The following is a 15,155-nucleotide window of genomic DNA, read 5'->3' as shown; positions in this document are numbered from 1 at the left end:
AATCTGCCCCCTATCTGTCTTTGCAACCCTAATCGCATTTAGCCCCATAAGACAGTTAATCACGTGAGATCAAAGTCCAGTGCACATGTTCACCCCAGTAGAATGACTATTCCTCGGGGCAGTCTTTGCACACAAACGTTTGTGTTCCAACCATTTTAAACCAAAATTAAGCAATTCCCAGAACCCTTCTGAGCTTCCATTGCCTCCTTGAACAGTGACAGTGGTGTTGATAACAGTTGCTCCCTGCAACAGAGTTTGCTAGGATCACAATGGGAGGTCGAGCTTCACGTGGTAATCGATTAACCAGAAGACTTTGAAGATACCTTGGAGACCTGAAATTACTTTAGCTATACCCATTTGATTCCACAACTAATCTCTCTTATTTAACATCTCAAGTCCTAAGAGGGTCAATAGTCTTCTCAAAGGGTATAGCTCAAACTCAGGAATGAAAACGTGCCCTTAATTAAAGGGGGAAGGAGCCAAAACAAACAAACAAACAAACAAACAAACAAAAGCAAACACACAACCCCAAGTTGATACCGCAGAGCTACACTATCCAATATGGTAGCCACTAGTCACATGTGGCTACTGAGCGAGCACTTGAGGTGTGGCTAGTCTGGACCAAGATGTGTTGTAAATGTACAATATACACTAGATTTGGGAAAACTTAGTACAAAAAAAAAAAAGAAATGTAAACTCAGTAATTTTCAATATTGATTGCCTATTAAAATGATAATATTTTAATTTTGCCTGTTTGTTTTTTAATTTTTTTCAAATTGGCTACTAGAAAATGTAAAGTAACACACGTGGCTGACAGTACATTTCGACTGGACAGCTGCCCTATGGGACTCTTGTTTCGGACCCTCCCATTCTCAGCTGAATGAGCAGGCCCCTTCCCAGGACACACCGGTGACTCTTGTGGTTACAGCCGTAGAACCGCATCTTTGACAGGTGTTCATTTTTTGGCTCTGTCCACATCTAGCCATGGTGTTAAATAAGTTGTTCTTTGCTCCCTTACACTCACTGTACAATCAAACTGAAAATCAAATCAGCATTGAAAGTGGCTAAAAATCCCATACCTGCCATCTAATCAAGGAAATTTTCTGCTTGGATGCCGGTTACCATCAGTGTAGTCATTCTTCCCATAAATATTTATTGAGTGATTGACTACTGCTGTGGACTGACTGTTTGTGTCCCCCCAAAATTTATATGGTGAAAACCTAATATCCAAAGTGATGGTATTAAGAGGTAGGGTCTTTGAGAGGGGATTAGGTTACGAGGGTGGGGCCCTCAGGGATGAGATTAGTGCCCTTACAAAAGGGGGCCCAGAGAGCTCCCTCACCCCTTCGCCAAGTGGAGATACAACAAAACTCTGTGCCCTAGAAAAGGGCTCTAACCCAACCACGCTGGCACCCTGATCTCTGACTTTCGGCCTCCAGAACTGTGCACAATAAATTTCTGTTGTTTATAAGCCACCCAGTCTGTGGTGTTTTGATGCAGCAACCAGAACTAAGACGACCACTCAGTACCAGGCTCTATTCTAGATGTTAAGATACTGTGGTAACCAAGACGTGGCCTGCGCTTAACGAGCCAATGTGCCAGGAGCGTGCACACACCAAGTACCACGGGACGCACAGGAAGGACATCTGTCCCCTTACTCCGACCAAGAGAGGATGGGGGAAGGTTTCACACAGGAGGTCACATATGCACTGGACTTTGATCTCAAGACACATGCAGACTGAAGAGAGAATGAGTGTCATCTGAACACAGTTGACAGCACCAGCCCCAAGCGAGGATGAGCTCACCCCGGGATAGAGTGTAGGGTAAGAAGAGAAGGGGCTATCACTGAATGCCCCACTTAAGAGCCTACAGCTGAGCTTAAGGCCCTTATGAAATAATTAATTACCTCTTGACCTAATTAGCTGAAACCAAGACCATGTGAACAAGGTATATATACTGGAGAGGTGAAGAGCTGGTCTTCAGTGTCAGTCAAACCCACCCAGGCTGGGATCCTGTTCCGACTTTCCAGTTCTGTGATCTTAAGCAAACTCCTTGACCTCTCTAAGCCTCAGTTTCCTCATCTGGACAATGGGACTGGCAAATGCTCACCTGACCACCTGACAAGGTTGTGGTGCAGATTAAACATGATGATCCAAGTACAGCAGTCAGCACATGGTCTGATACATAGTAAGCACTCAGGAAGTCATCATTCTTGTTAGGGTTCTTTTTAGCAAAACATCAGGAAAAAACTGAATCTAAAGAAGCATTCCCTATTGATACCTGGGGTGGATTATTCTTTATTGGCAGGGAGAGGGGGAGGCCGTCCCATTCTTGTAGGATGTTTCGCAGCATCCTTGGCCTCAACCGACTAGATGCCAGCAGGACCCCCTCTCTAGGTGTGACAATCGAATTGTCTTCAGACATTGCCAAATGTCTCCTACGGGGAGGAAGAGAAGGGAGCAAAATGGTCCCCAGTTAAGAACCACTGTTCTAAACCAATAATCAGGTGGGGCGGAAAGTTCGCCTGGAAGGACAAGTTCTTAAAAAGATGCTTTCAACTTGTAAAGACCCGTGGATATTGACAGACTTCCCCACTATCCGTTAAATATCAAGTTCAACAGAGACTGTCTCTAAGCGGGGGAGGGGAAAAGAAAGGAAAAGTATCAGCTCCATCCTGGGCCTTGTGTTGAAGAACCCTGGGCCCAACCCAAATCAGCATTACAGTATTTTAACTAAATTTCAGTACCTGCTCTGGTGGCCAATGGGCGGAAATGGACCTCTGCCTATGGTGTGAATGTCACTCATCAGAGGAAGTGCCACCAGATTGGTGGTTAGGAGTGGGAGGGAGACTGGCCTCTGTGCAAGAAGAGCCCCTAAGGTCCTCCTCCACACACAACGGGCCTGAAAGTGGAGACCCAGGCCAGCCAATCCTGTCCCGAGCAACACCACGAGTCACACTAAGCCGCCGAGCCACTGCTCACAGTAGGGCTGCCATCATACAGTGGCTGTTTTGCTGAACCACCTTTTCATCCTCTTGGAGTTCAGCCTCAGAAGCGGCACTGACAGGTGCCCCGTGCTGTTTTGTTATTCAAGTGTCACTTTTTAAAGCTAATGGGATCTGAGGGGTAAGGGTAATTACGTGTATAATTGGGGGTGGGGGGGAGGGGCTATGGCCTTCACATTCAGCATGAAACCACAAGGCTCATTTTTCACCAAATAAACTCTGCTTTGGCACAACACTCAGTTTTGGCCTTGGCAAGGAAGTGTGCCGGCACCAGAGGCAGACGGCTGGGCACAGAAAGAAGATATTCATAGAGGCCTAGAAGCCAGACTCTCACAGAATAGGGCACAGGTGAGAAACTGATAAATAATGTGCTCAGGTTTCAAACAGAATAAAATACAACAGCCCTCTGTAAACATGAAGATTAAAATCTTAGAATGAGAAACCACAATTATATTTATTATAATAACGACACGTGCATACTGTTTTTGCATCCATTTCTAATGCATTGTCACATCTAGTTTCTCAATTAGTCCTCGCCACCACGTCGGAGAGGTAATATTACTACCTTCGCTTGGCATGTGAGGGGACCAAATCTCTGAGTCTGTGACTTTCACTCGGTCACTTATTCGGTCAATTTTTAAGCCCCTAGAATGTGCCGGGCATTTGCCCAAGTCACGGGGTATAACCAGGTACCATGGCAGATGCTGCTTAAGCATGGAGAGTCTCGAAGTATTTCTCAAGGAGAAATACATTATTGGCATCTGGACAGGATGGCTGTTTGCTGGGTGGAAAGATCCGGTCCTTTGCAGAATATCCAGCATCCTTGGCTCTGCCCATTAAATTGATGTCATAAATCATCGAAACAACCAAGAGCATCCCTACACATTTCTAAATACATGTATCTGTGATGGGGGGGAGGGTGGAGAACCTTCAACTGAGAGCCCCTACTAGACATACGGAGCAACAGGTCTCAAGTCAGATAGCTATGGTTTCATTCTAGTTCCAGCAATTCCTCTCCCATGTGACCTTAGACAAGTGACAGTGACATTATCTATGCCTCAGTTCTCACCGCCACCCCCAACTCTCCCCCACCAACCATGTAAACTGGTAATAATAACAGTGTGAACCTTACAAGATTCTTGTGAGGAATAATATATATTAAACGTCTGACCCATGTCAACTTTCAAAGAAAAAATTCCTGTATTATTTCATCGGTTCATCTCCTGTACATCCTCACCCGCTTGGACCTTTAAAGCCATCTTCTCCGGGAGCCCTCCCTAACCACCCTGTTTAAAATTGCAACCCCCTCATTGCTTGCATTTCGCATCCTTCTTTGCTTTATTTTTTCTCTGTAGCACTTGTCACCTTCAAATATATTTTAAACATGCATTTGTTTATTTTGTCTCCTCCAGTCGAATATACCACGAGGACACAGATTTTTGTCTGTTTTGGCCTCTGCTGTATCTTTAGCACCCAGAACAGAGCCTAACTCTTAAAAATCATTCAACAAAAATACCTTGACCGAGATCAAATGGATATATAGCAGACAGCCAAGGCCTGAAAGCTGACCCCTGGACTGCAAATTCTGTGCCCTTTTCACTATGACAAATGACCACATATAATGATATTAAAGGTAAAATACGTCAACCATTAAGAAACATAAAGTTTTACATGGCCACACTACTGAGAGGGGCCTTTAGGTCGTCCCTCGTCTGAGAAACTTTGAAGTTAACAGCCTCTAACAGAAACCTAGTCACCAGCCCATTTCACTTGAGTTGCCTTTGTGGGGTTTTTTCCCCAAAGCTTTTAAGATAATGACTCAAGCCAAAGATTGATACAGGCTTAAACACTTACGTTATTACCTGGTTTCCTTATCTCTATCCACATCTGCCTCAGTTAGAACTGAACTCCAGTGATACTGGAAATATCTACCCATGCTTTTTACCTAAAGCCGAACTCTGACTCTCCAGTTAGAACTAGCACCTGGTTAATACTGCACTTTTACCAAAGTAACCGTGGCAGGTCTCACAGTCACCAGTTACATCCATGGCAAGACGTGGGGTCCCAAAGTCTGGTGGACACTCCACTACAAGAGGGCCTAGGAAGGAAACATCGATTTTTATTCAACCTAAAAAAAGAAGTTTAACTAATGTTAAAAATATAAATTAATGTTAAATATGAATTAATACAAACAACCCCATCTAACCTGTCATATCGAGTTACATGCCACTTAGGAAACTCGGTATCCTAAAGGCGATGGCAAGCCACAAGTAGAGGGACTATAGTAGCCACCTCCACAATCCCACTGCTCTGAGCATATTTCAAGAAATCACCATTTATAATTGAATCATAAATAGATTTACAGATTATATTCTCTACTTTCACGTAAACTAATCCTAACCAAACAGAATAGAAGCTTAAAGAGATCCTCGTACCACAGCTTAGAGATAATACTCACAATGCGTGCACACAAGAAAATGGTATTCCTCTCTCTGTCTGAGGCTTCATATGCCACATCACAAGGCAGAAAAGGATGATGGAATCAGAGTTGACAAGGAGTCAGCTAACAGAGTTGTCCAGACAATAATGAACATGTAGCTTTACAGTCAGTTATTGTTAGAAAGTAGAAATATCCTTAATCCTAGATATTTAGCTAACGGTAGTAATATGTATAAATTATCTATAAACAAAATATGTTGGCGATAACAGTTCAATGGGTGGGGTAAGTATTGTGGATGTTGGCTCATCATCAAATCCACCCCCTTTCTAGAAGACCTTTCTACTCTGCACAGGCTAGAGATTTAAAACCTGTAGTTCTCTGGTTTCCTTGAAGCTGGGGTTTTGGATATGAATATGGTTCCCCCAAACAGAAGTACGCACTCAAGATTTAGAAAGCAGACATGAGCGAGAGGCCATCTTCCTGCCTTCTGGGTTATTTGCTGCTGGCAAAAGTGGCAATGGGGACATAAGGGTTTTGTGTAACCCATTACCAGGTCCGCTCTCCAGCTACCTGGATGTTGAGTGGCAACTGCAGGGGGGAACCATCCAGTTCTGGAATCAGGATTTCTGTTCCACGGTGCTGCATCATCAGTTTGTTCTTTAGACTCAGGAGGTCAGGGATAGTCTCAGAGGTAGCAGAACCCCTGGCGGGTCAGTTTTGAGCTGACCATGCAAAAATATATCTGTTTCTAAATTATTACATATACTACTATTAACTGGGACTTACTCCCGAAGGCCCAGCCGAGAGCCCTAACCCACCAATTTTATAAGCACCAGATGCCCTCCATTAAATACCTTTCTGCTTTAAATACCTAGACTGCTTTCTAGTGTCTGCCCTGAACCCTGACTGCATCCTAGCAGACCAGGAGCAAAGAGGTTTGGGAGACAAATAGAATAAACCACACAAGAAGCCGTTTGAACACGAGAGGCCAACCTGGCTCTCCCCTCTGGGCTCTGAGCAGAAGAGGTGTCTCTGACAATCACTTACAGTCATGCGCCATGTAAGGATGTTTCAGTCAATGACGGACCACATATGGGATGGTGGTCTCATAAGATTATAAAGGAGCTGAAAAATTCCTATCCCCTAGTGACCTGATAGTCGTTTTAACACTGCCGTTTGATGCATTACACACGCGTTCGTGGTGATACTGGTGCACACAAACCTCTGTGCTGCCAGTCTTATTAAAGTATCCATGTGCAATTCTGCGCAGTACATAATAGTCGACAATGGTAATAAACGACTATGCTACTGGTGTGTGTACTTACTATACTATATGTGCCTTTGATCATTATTTTAGAGTATACTCTTTCTACTCATAAAGGGTTTGCTGTGAAACAGTATGCCCTGTTCTGCGGGCAGCAGCCTCATATATTTCATGTTTACCGTGTCTCTCGATTGCATCATTTTCTCCTGTGCTTGATTTAATCTCATGTTGTCTTATAAATTTAGTGTAGCCTAAGCGTACTGTGTTTAAAAAGTCTAACGTGGTGTATAGGGATGTCCTAGGCCTCCGCCTGCACTCACCACTCACTCACTGACTCACCCAGAGCAACTTCCTGTCCTGCAGGCTCCATTCGCGGTAAGTGCCCTAAACAGGTGGACCATTTTTATCTTGTATATTGTATTTTTACTGTACCTTTTCTCTGTTTAGATATGTTTAGACACACTGATACCACTGTGTGACAACTGCCTACAGTATTTGGTACAGTAACACGCCTACAGGTTTGTAGCCGAGAAGCAACAGGCTGTACCGTCTAGGTTTGTATGAGTGATTCTACGATGTTCGTGCAAGGACGAAATCACCTAAAGACACATTTCTCAGAACACATCCTTAAGGGCTATGCAGAACAGGCTGTATTTACTCTTTAAATGTTCCCTAAACACCCCTGGGCCAAGCTTAGAGGCGGAAGGGATCCCCTGCTGAATCAAAAGAGGAAGCAGTACAAATAAACAAGCAACCACAGTACATTTCTAAAAGGGCTACTGAAGAGAAATGCTAAGGGCCCTGAGAGCCCAGTAGCCTAGAAAGAAACTAAAATCCACACTGGTGTGATACTTTCTCCTAGAAATGTCTCTATTTCTATTTGAACTTCCAGGGTCAAGCCCCAAGTTAAATAACTTACTTCCCCACCCTTCCCATTCTAACTCTTACCGACCTCAACAGCTAATCAAAGAAAGACATTAACTGCAAGCTTTGAGGCTCTGGAAATAGGTGCAAATTTCCCAGGCAGAGCAGAAAGGACTTAATGGCCTGCAAGCTGGCCAACGCTTTCTCGGAAGCAGGTACCTAATCATGGCTAACCTGGTACCTCCAGGCCCTCGGCTGGAGCCTGCAAGAGTGCCTTTTTCATCGCCTTACCATGATTATGGACAAAAAGTACTTTCACAATTTACACAGGTGCTACTTTACGTGCCACTAGGAAGGAAAAAGGCTGTCCATCAAAGGACAGCGCCGTGCTAAGATGCCACCATGCGACACAGTCCAATTTCATAAGCACGAAAATGTGAAAAAAAAAAAAAATAAGTCTTAGAACCGATAAAAATACAATAATTCCTGAAGTTAGGAAGTGGGGAGACCCCACACCAGGTCTTCCACTCCCAAATCATCAATGCGTTCAATCTCTATATTTTTCCTGAGTGTTTACATTAAGTCAGGACTATGTGAAGTTGTTTTTATTCATGAATGCCAGGAATTGCAACCTGAGCATTTTGTTTAAGAATTTCCCAACACGAGCTCAGTTAAAACTTTTCTCAAATCTCTTTCTCTGGATTTGTACATTACTGCTTTGACAATGGAGAATGGGGATGGTCTAGTTCTGGAGGGGCTGGCACAGGGGAAACAGGATTTACATAGTGACCCCATTACCAAAGCACACTAAACAAAGACGTGCAAGCAAGTAAGAGGCTCTGTCACTTCTACCCCTGTCCCATGCCCCCTCCACGGAGTCCCCTGCTCAAATGCCTCCAGGGCTTCTCATGCCATCACCAGTCAAGATCAAGGCCAAGGCCAAGGCCCACACAATTTCCACCTCATAATCTGCCTGCTCCCTGCCTCAGCTCCAGACACTCAGAGCTGCCAGCCAGCCTTGCAAGTTGCCGCCTCAGGGATGGGACTTGTGCAGCTCTCTGCCTGGGACATTCGGCCTAGGACAGACACATGGCCACTCCTTCACTTCCTTCAGGTCTCTGCTCTCCAATGTCACCTTATCAATGAGATTCCCTAATCGCCTCTATTACATTGCAACCCCCGCCTCTCACATCCCTCTATCCATCTTCCCGGCTTTGTTTTTCTCTCTTCACACCATCTGATGCACCATCTATTTAACTTCTTCATTTGCTTAAAGTCTGGCTACCCCACTAGAATGTAAGTTCCGTGAGGGCAGAAACGTTGATGTTGTATCCTCAAGGCCTAGAACAATATCGGGCACAGAACCAAAGAGACAGAGACAGAGAGAGAAAGAGCGACTCTGCTCTTAAGTTTTGATTAATCACATTTGACTTCAGATGTGTCAAATTACAAATTCCAGGAATTTTTGCTGGACAGATCAGATTATTCAATGATCTCATAGGAAGAACTGTTTCCCCCTATATTTGTGATAAATAAAGATGGGGTCTCAAAATTCAAGAGAAGAAAAACTAAAAAAGAGAAAATGAGTAAGCAAAACGACTCCCAGGTTTTCTCAGAATCTGACCTTATAAGCAGCCAGCCAGCAATGACTTTCGAAGAGCCTTTTTCACTTACCCTGCCCAGATTAAGAGGTTTGTCCTTCTGGATTTAAGAAGGGAAAGGGGAGTGCCTGCACTTGTAAACCTTTGATTCCTGTTTTTAAATGGCTGCGCTAATAGAGCCGATCCTGAGAAAAATGACTTTTCAACCAGATAACTTATAAACAGAAGCCAGCTCTGCTGGAGGATGGATTCCCTCACCCCATACCCCACAGAAATTCCCCAACAACTCTTTCTCTGGTGCCAGACCACCAGTTTTTTTTGTTTGTTTTTTGTTTGTTTGTTTGTTTTTTGTTGTTGTTTTTTACAGAAAGCCATGAAATGAGGACTCCTCAACAGCGGCTATAACTGCCACAGGAAATTGCCTGAGTGTATCTCTCTCATCTGAATGCAGCAGTGAAAACGCTCTCTCTATAGAGGCCCAAACGCTTACACCACCAAGGGGCTACCCCATACTGGAAATGGTTTACTCATCAGTTGCTTAATGCTGTTTTCGAGATTCGTAACCGTCTAATCTTTGAGACCCTCCTGACACCTTTTCAAAGGAAATTTCAGATAGCTAACATAAACACAGCCCCTGTGAACTGGTATGATGCCAAACTCATTTCACATATAAGCAAAAAGATTTTTTAATTTAAATTTAAATGTGTAGCAAAAAAAAAAGTTCGATGGGACTAGCATCTTGAAAAGGTGAGGGGTGGAGGTTTGTGCAGGTCTATAAATTGAAAATGTTGTGGTTAAATTTTCTGTCTTTAAGCTTAATAACTAGTCACCATAATAATGTATTTTTGTAAAATACATATTATCAAACAGGATACAACATGCATGATATGATCTCAACTATTTTTATATAATAGAAAAAAGTACCAGTTGCTTCAGGGTGGTAGAATAAGAAATGATTATTTCTTTTCTGTACCTCCTAAATTTTCTAAAATGAGCACATACTATGTTTATAATTAGATTAAAATTATCATGCAAAAGCATTTTACATTCGATCTAATCAAGTAAAACTTCAAAGGGTTGACCCAAGAAGTCTTTAAATAAAGGGTATAATCTTTCAATACATTCAACCAAAGTAAAGAAATCCCAGGCCACAGCGAAAGTAAACATATTGCAAAGTGAAAAAAAAAAAAAAAAATGAAATGTGAGGAAGAAAATGAGAGAAAAAGGCTTTCTCCTCCTCAGGCTTCTCTTCTATGAACTGGAGCTTTCAAACAAAACCACAACCCTAACAATTCTACAGAGTAATACAAAAGGAAGGTTAGGAGGAGCCGTCTTCACACACTGGGGGCACAAATGCAGCCTGGGGACCTCTCTGGGCTCTGCCTTTCAGGACAGGCTGCATCAAAGCCCGCCATGTGGGGTAGGTATGCAGACACCTTAATGGACCAAAGCACCTTTACAGGATGCATTCACTGAGAGACTCAAGCCCGTGCAGAGACCACAGGCATGTGGTTCCATCCTTACCGACTTCAAGAGCAGTTCGTGCCACGGAAGGGGCCCATCCTTCAGATAGGTTTCTTCAGGTCAGTGGGCTAAAACAAGGCGAGGCTTCCTAGGTACCCAGGATGCTGAGAAGTGCCCGGGCTGCCTCACACCTTGGGGCAGCACAATCAAGGCCATGGGGAATACTCCTGTCTGCTGCATTATGAGCTTGGACCAAACCATGTCTCAGGGGATCTCAGAGATGAGGAAGGCAGGGAAGTGTCCCCACCAGACAGAGCCTGACTTATTGAGCAGGCATGCTTAGCAAGGCCTGACGCAACCTTCCTGAAAACCAGAGAAGCTAGTCTTCTAGAGTTTAGACACTTCATGCATTCATCCAGCAAATATTTTATTGAGAACCTACTATGTGCCAGGCACTGTGCAACACAACGGGATTTGAATGGCACTTAAAACCTAAAATATATTCTTAACAAATACTGTTAACTCAGAGTGTCAAAGATCTAAAGAAACTGCCTCACTGACTGACATGGCCCACTTCTGCTGAACCGTCCAAGCAAATTAAAGATCAATTTACTCAAGCGTACAATGAGTTAGAAAGTATAAAAGACACCGGTCCCCAGATTGGAATCAGAGGAAAAGACAGCTCCCTCTCACACCTCTCCCCCCATCTCTAGTCCCCAGCTGTCTCCTTTTATTCTTCCTCTCCTACCTCACACACTCCAGGTATTTTCTAGCTACCAATGAAGCTGGGAATTCATTTCTTTTGCAGTATTTCTTTTCTATCTCAGTTCTAGGTATTTGGAACTCCTGCCAGAGGGCTCCAAATTTTTAGCAACACAATCTGTGCCATGCTGTGGTCCCTTCTGCCTCTCCCAGGGTGAACTGGAGAGCCAGGCTAAAGGATCAGCTATCATTACCCTAAATCCTATGGAGAAGCAAAGATTGGCTAACTTCTCAAAGAAATTGGAAGAAACATGAACAAGATTTAGCATCAGCCACCATCGACAATGCAGTTTTTAAAAATGGGGGGGAAACGAAAATAATTAATATGGATTTCAAAGCATATTTTATGTCCCATATTATAATATACCATTGATATGGAATTTTTGTGTAATTATAAATAATTCAAAATAAGGATGCCCTTTCAATTAAACTATTTGCAGTTCTACATTCAACAGAATGTACTGAAAGTAGCATTAGCTATAGACAGGGAAAAAATATCAGGAGAGCACACTCAAATAGATGTGCATAATCAACAAATGCCCTTTCTTGGGAGACAATGGGACCAGGAGAGGAAGCAAAGCCTGAGAGAAGAGGGTCAAGGACAGAGGATCCTTACTATGACAGCCTTAGAAAAGATTCTGACTCTGGTCCCAAAAGACTAGAGTGAAAAGGGCTAATGCCACTTTCAAGTCAACTTAATATTCTAACTGGAGCTGGAAAGTTTAGCAAAGTGCCAATTACAAGTTGGAAGTTTCTTCCTGGTATCTCCGGCTAGAAAGTTACTTACTAATGCTCACACTGGGCGGTTGGGGGAGGGGGGGACCACGAGATGGATGAACACCGTGGATAGTAGCAGTAGTATCAGTATTTCACTGGACAACTAACAGGTACAGAGGTTGAAATGCACCCTCGCTGGAGGCTGAGGTGCATCTCTGTTCCAGGAATTCCTGCAGAGAATTACCTGGCATGTTCCGTCCAGGCAAAACTTTAAATGACCTAAACACATCTCTAGAGTCTCCACCAAAGCATTCAGCCCTTTGTGTAAACTGTTCGAGCACCAATGTATCTGCGCACCACCCAATCCCCTGGCCCTCTGGGGTGGAGTCAAGCTTGGTCTCCAGGGTGCCACTGTCTGTCTGGTCCTGCCCGCTGCTGGAACTACCGCTCGGCCGCCAGTATGCAAGCGAGATCCATTTTTAAATTCTCTTAGAAGTTTCACCACCACCGGTTTGGGTGAGGTGACAAACACCGCTGTAGTTTGCTGACATGAAACTAAAAATACCCGACTGCAAACAAAAGCCATCTTTTACAAGGTTGGCTCGGATGTCCCGAGGTTACAAGGGGTAGTGTCAGACCGTATCCTTGGCAGCGTGGCCGCCTGAACAACTGCCCCTCGAGTGGGGCAGAGGGGCCATTCTGTCCTCCCGCCGTCAAGGAATCTCGCGGCCGGCAGCCTGCCTATTTGATGGAAAGAACAGCTTTATTCCTCTGCCATGGACCCAAACGCACTCTACATGAAAAGGGCCTGCGTCGCTGAAAGTGTTCGGATACACACTGAAAGAAGGCGGGAGGCAAAAAAAAAAAAAAAAAAAAAAAAGAAACCAGTAACCTCGTTTCCCTGGAAGGAAACGTGTTTCCAGCTCCCTCTTCCTAGCAATTACAAAAGCAAATTATTGCCGTGACTATACTGAGAAAGGCAACTCGGAGGCGTAAAAAATGGGTTTCGGAGCCACTGTGGCCCAGGCGGGGCCTGCTGGGGGCAAGGGGACGCCCGAGGCAGGGCGGGGAGACCGAGTTACCCGCGAAGCCTCCTCGGAAGGTTCTACCTGTTGGGCTTCAGAGCCGAGCGGCGAACCGCCGGCTGCGACGCTCCAGGGCGCCGATCCCTCCCCCGGTCCCAAACTTTCCTTTGCGCCCCTCGGAAGGGACGAGCCTCGGCTCTCCCGGAGTTCGGACTTCAGATGTGAATGTGTCTAAGCCACCGTGGGCTGGGGGAAGGGGACTCATTTCCACACGGCCCGGGAGACTCCGGGTGCTGGCAACCCAGAAGTGGGGGATGCAACCTGACGGTCAGCCCAAAGCAGGTCCCGGCCGAAGTTTCCTCCAAAACTGCGGTGGCCAAGGCGTGACCCAGGAGTTCTGAGTCTCCCAGCGCAGGGTCAGGGCTGGAGGTGGGGGAGAGGATGGAGCAGGCCCAACCGCACCAGCCGCAAGGTCAATGCGGAGCCGGACCCTCGGGGCAAACAGCCAGCGCCAGGCCCCTTTCCCCAGCCTGGTGGAGGGGTAACGCCGGGCACCCAACCTTTCCCCACACCTGCTCGGCGCGGCGCGGCGCGGAGCCCGGGACACGTGGGAGCATAGCCCCGGGCTCCCGACCTCGCCGGGGCGCGGACCCTTCGCCCTCAGCCCCTCAACCAGAAAGGGGCAGCGCACCCGCAGCAGGGCGGCGGGCTCTCGGCGCCTCTTTCACCAAGGGCTTAGGCTAGAGCCGGGAGGGAGTTTCGTTCTGCCCCTAGTCCCCAGCAGCTTCCCACAGCCACCTCCACCTCTCCCTGTTACCTCGCAGACGGACAGACAAGAGACACAAAGAGAAAAAAAAAAAAAAAAAACTACCGCCCCTCCCGGTCCCATCCTCCAGCCTGCTGCCAGGAGGAAGCAGAGCAGAGGGCACATCTTCTCTCCTCCTCCCCATCCCGACTCGGTGACCCAGGCAGACCCGGGCAGCGAGGAGCCCCGAGGTGGCCGAGGGAGAAGAGGTAAGGGTGGAAGAGGCAGGAACCAGGCGGAGCGAGAGAGCGAGAGCGCGAGAGAGAAGAAAATATCCAACAAAACCACGCTAACGCGCCCCCTACCTGGGTGCAACATACTTTGGAAATAGAAGATGACCAGGATAAAGGATCCCAAGCAAGTGGCCAGCACCATCCGGCAAATTCTGTTCATCCTCATCACTTCCAGTAGCGCCGGCTTCATGGCTTTGTCCTGCCTGCGAGAACCGGGGTGTCCGGGAGGCGCGCCCCGGGCGCAGGAGCCGGGACCCCGCGGCGCGGAGCGGAGCCCAGGAGGCGTAGGGCAGGACGAGGCAGGGCTCGTGAGGAGGATCGGGCTGGCTTCGCGGCCGCTCTCGGAACCCCCAGCCCCGGGCGGGGGTGTGGAAGACGCCGGAGTTGCTCTGGAAGTGCGGAGATGCCTGGACCAGCCGGCTGCGCGCTCCGGCTCCTCCTGCTGCTCCTCCTCGCCTCTCCGCCGCCGCCTCCGCTCCCGCCGGCCGCCGCTGCTGCCTCCTCGCGGGCCGGGCGGCAGGGGTGCGAGCGGTGATGGTGGTGCCGCCGCCGCCGCCGCCGCCGCCGCTGTGCTGGTCGCTGTGGCTGTGGGACGGGTCCCCTCCCTCCTCTCCAAAGGCTACTTCATTGCGCTCCAATGATCTATATATTCCGGGGCTGGGTTTTACCAAATGCAACTCGCAGCCCCCGGCGAGGGGAGGGCGCCTGCGGAGAGCCGGGAGGCGGGAGGGACCCGAGCGCCGGGGCGGAGCGTCGCGCTCCCCCCGCCCCTACCCGAGACTTGGTCGCGTCCAGCTGTTTCCCGGGGAGTGCTGAGTGCGCGCCGCGCTCCCGCAGGGTCCCAAAAGCCCTCAGTCCCGGCCGTGCTCGGCCGCCGTCTGGAGGTTGTGTCAGCGTTTCCATGACAAAACGTGAAGGAAAAAAAGACGAATAAAATCGCCTCGGTGCTGCCACCCACTCGTGCGGACGTTCGAAG

The 15,155-nt window shown here is 47.0% G+C and overlaps 1 protein-coding gene across 2 annotated transcripts in view; it reads right to left on the bottom strand.

Moving 5' to 3' along the window:
- CHST11 (carbohydrate sulfotransferase 11) overlaps positions 1-14,906 on the bottom strand; it is a 237,034-nt gene extending 222,128 nt beyond the window's left edge. The window contains exon 1 of one of the 2 annotated variants that reach the window (XM_016126991.2): positions 14,252-14,906. In XM_016126991.2, coding sequence (XP_015982477.1) covers positions 14,252-14,369 — 118 coding nt within the window. In that variant the 5' untranslated portion in view covers positions 14,370-14,906. The remainder of the gene's footprint in view (positions 1-14,251) is intronic. The other variant, XM_016126992.2, reaches the window with a different exon arrangement.
- Positions 14,907-15,155: the final 249 nt, after the last annotated feature.

This window comes from Rousettus aegyptiacus, unplaced genomic scaffold (assembly GCF_014176215.1).
Source record: "Rousettus aegyptiacus isolate mRouAeg1 unplaced genomic scaffold, mRouAeg1.p scaffold_m13_p_2, whole genome shotgun sequence".
NCBI classification, from domain to species: domain Eukaryota; kingdom Metazoa; phylum Chordata; class Mammalia; order Chiroptera; family Pteropodidae; genus Rousettus; species Rousettus aegyptiacus.
This window is presented reverse-complemented; position numbering and strand designations above follow the sequence as displayed.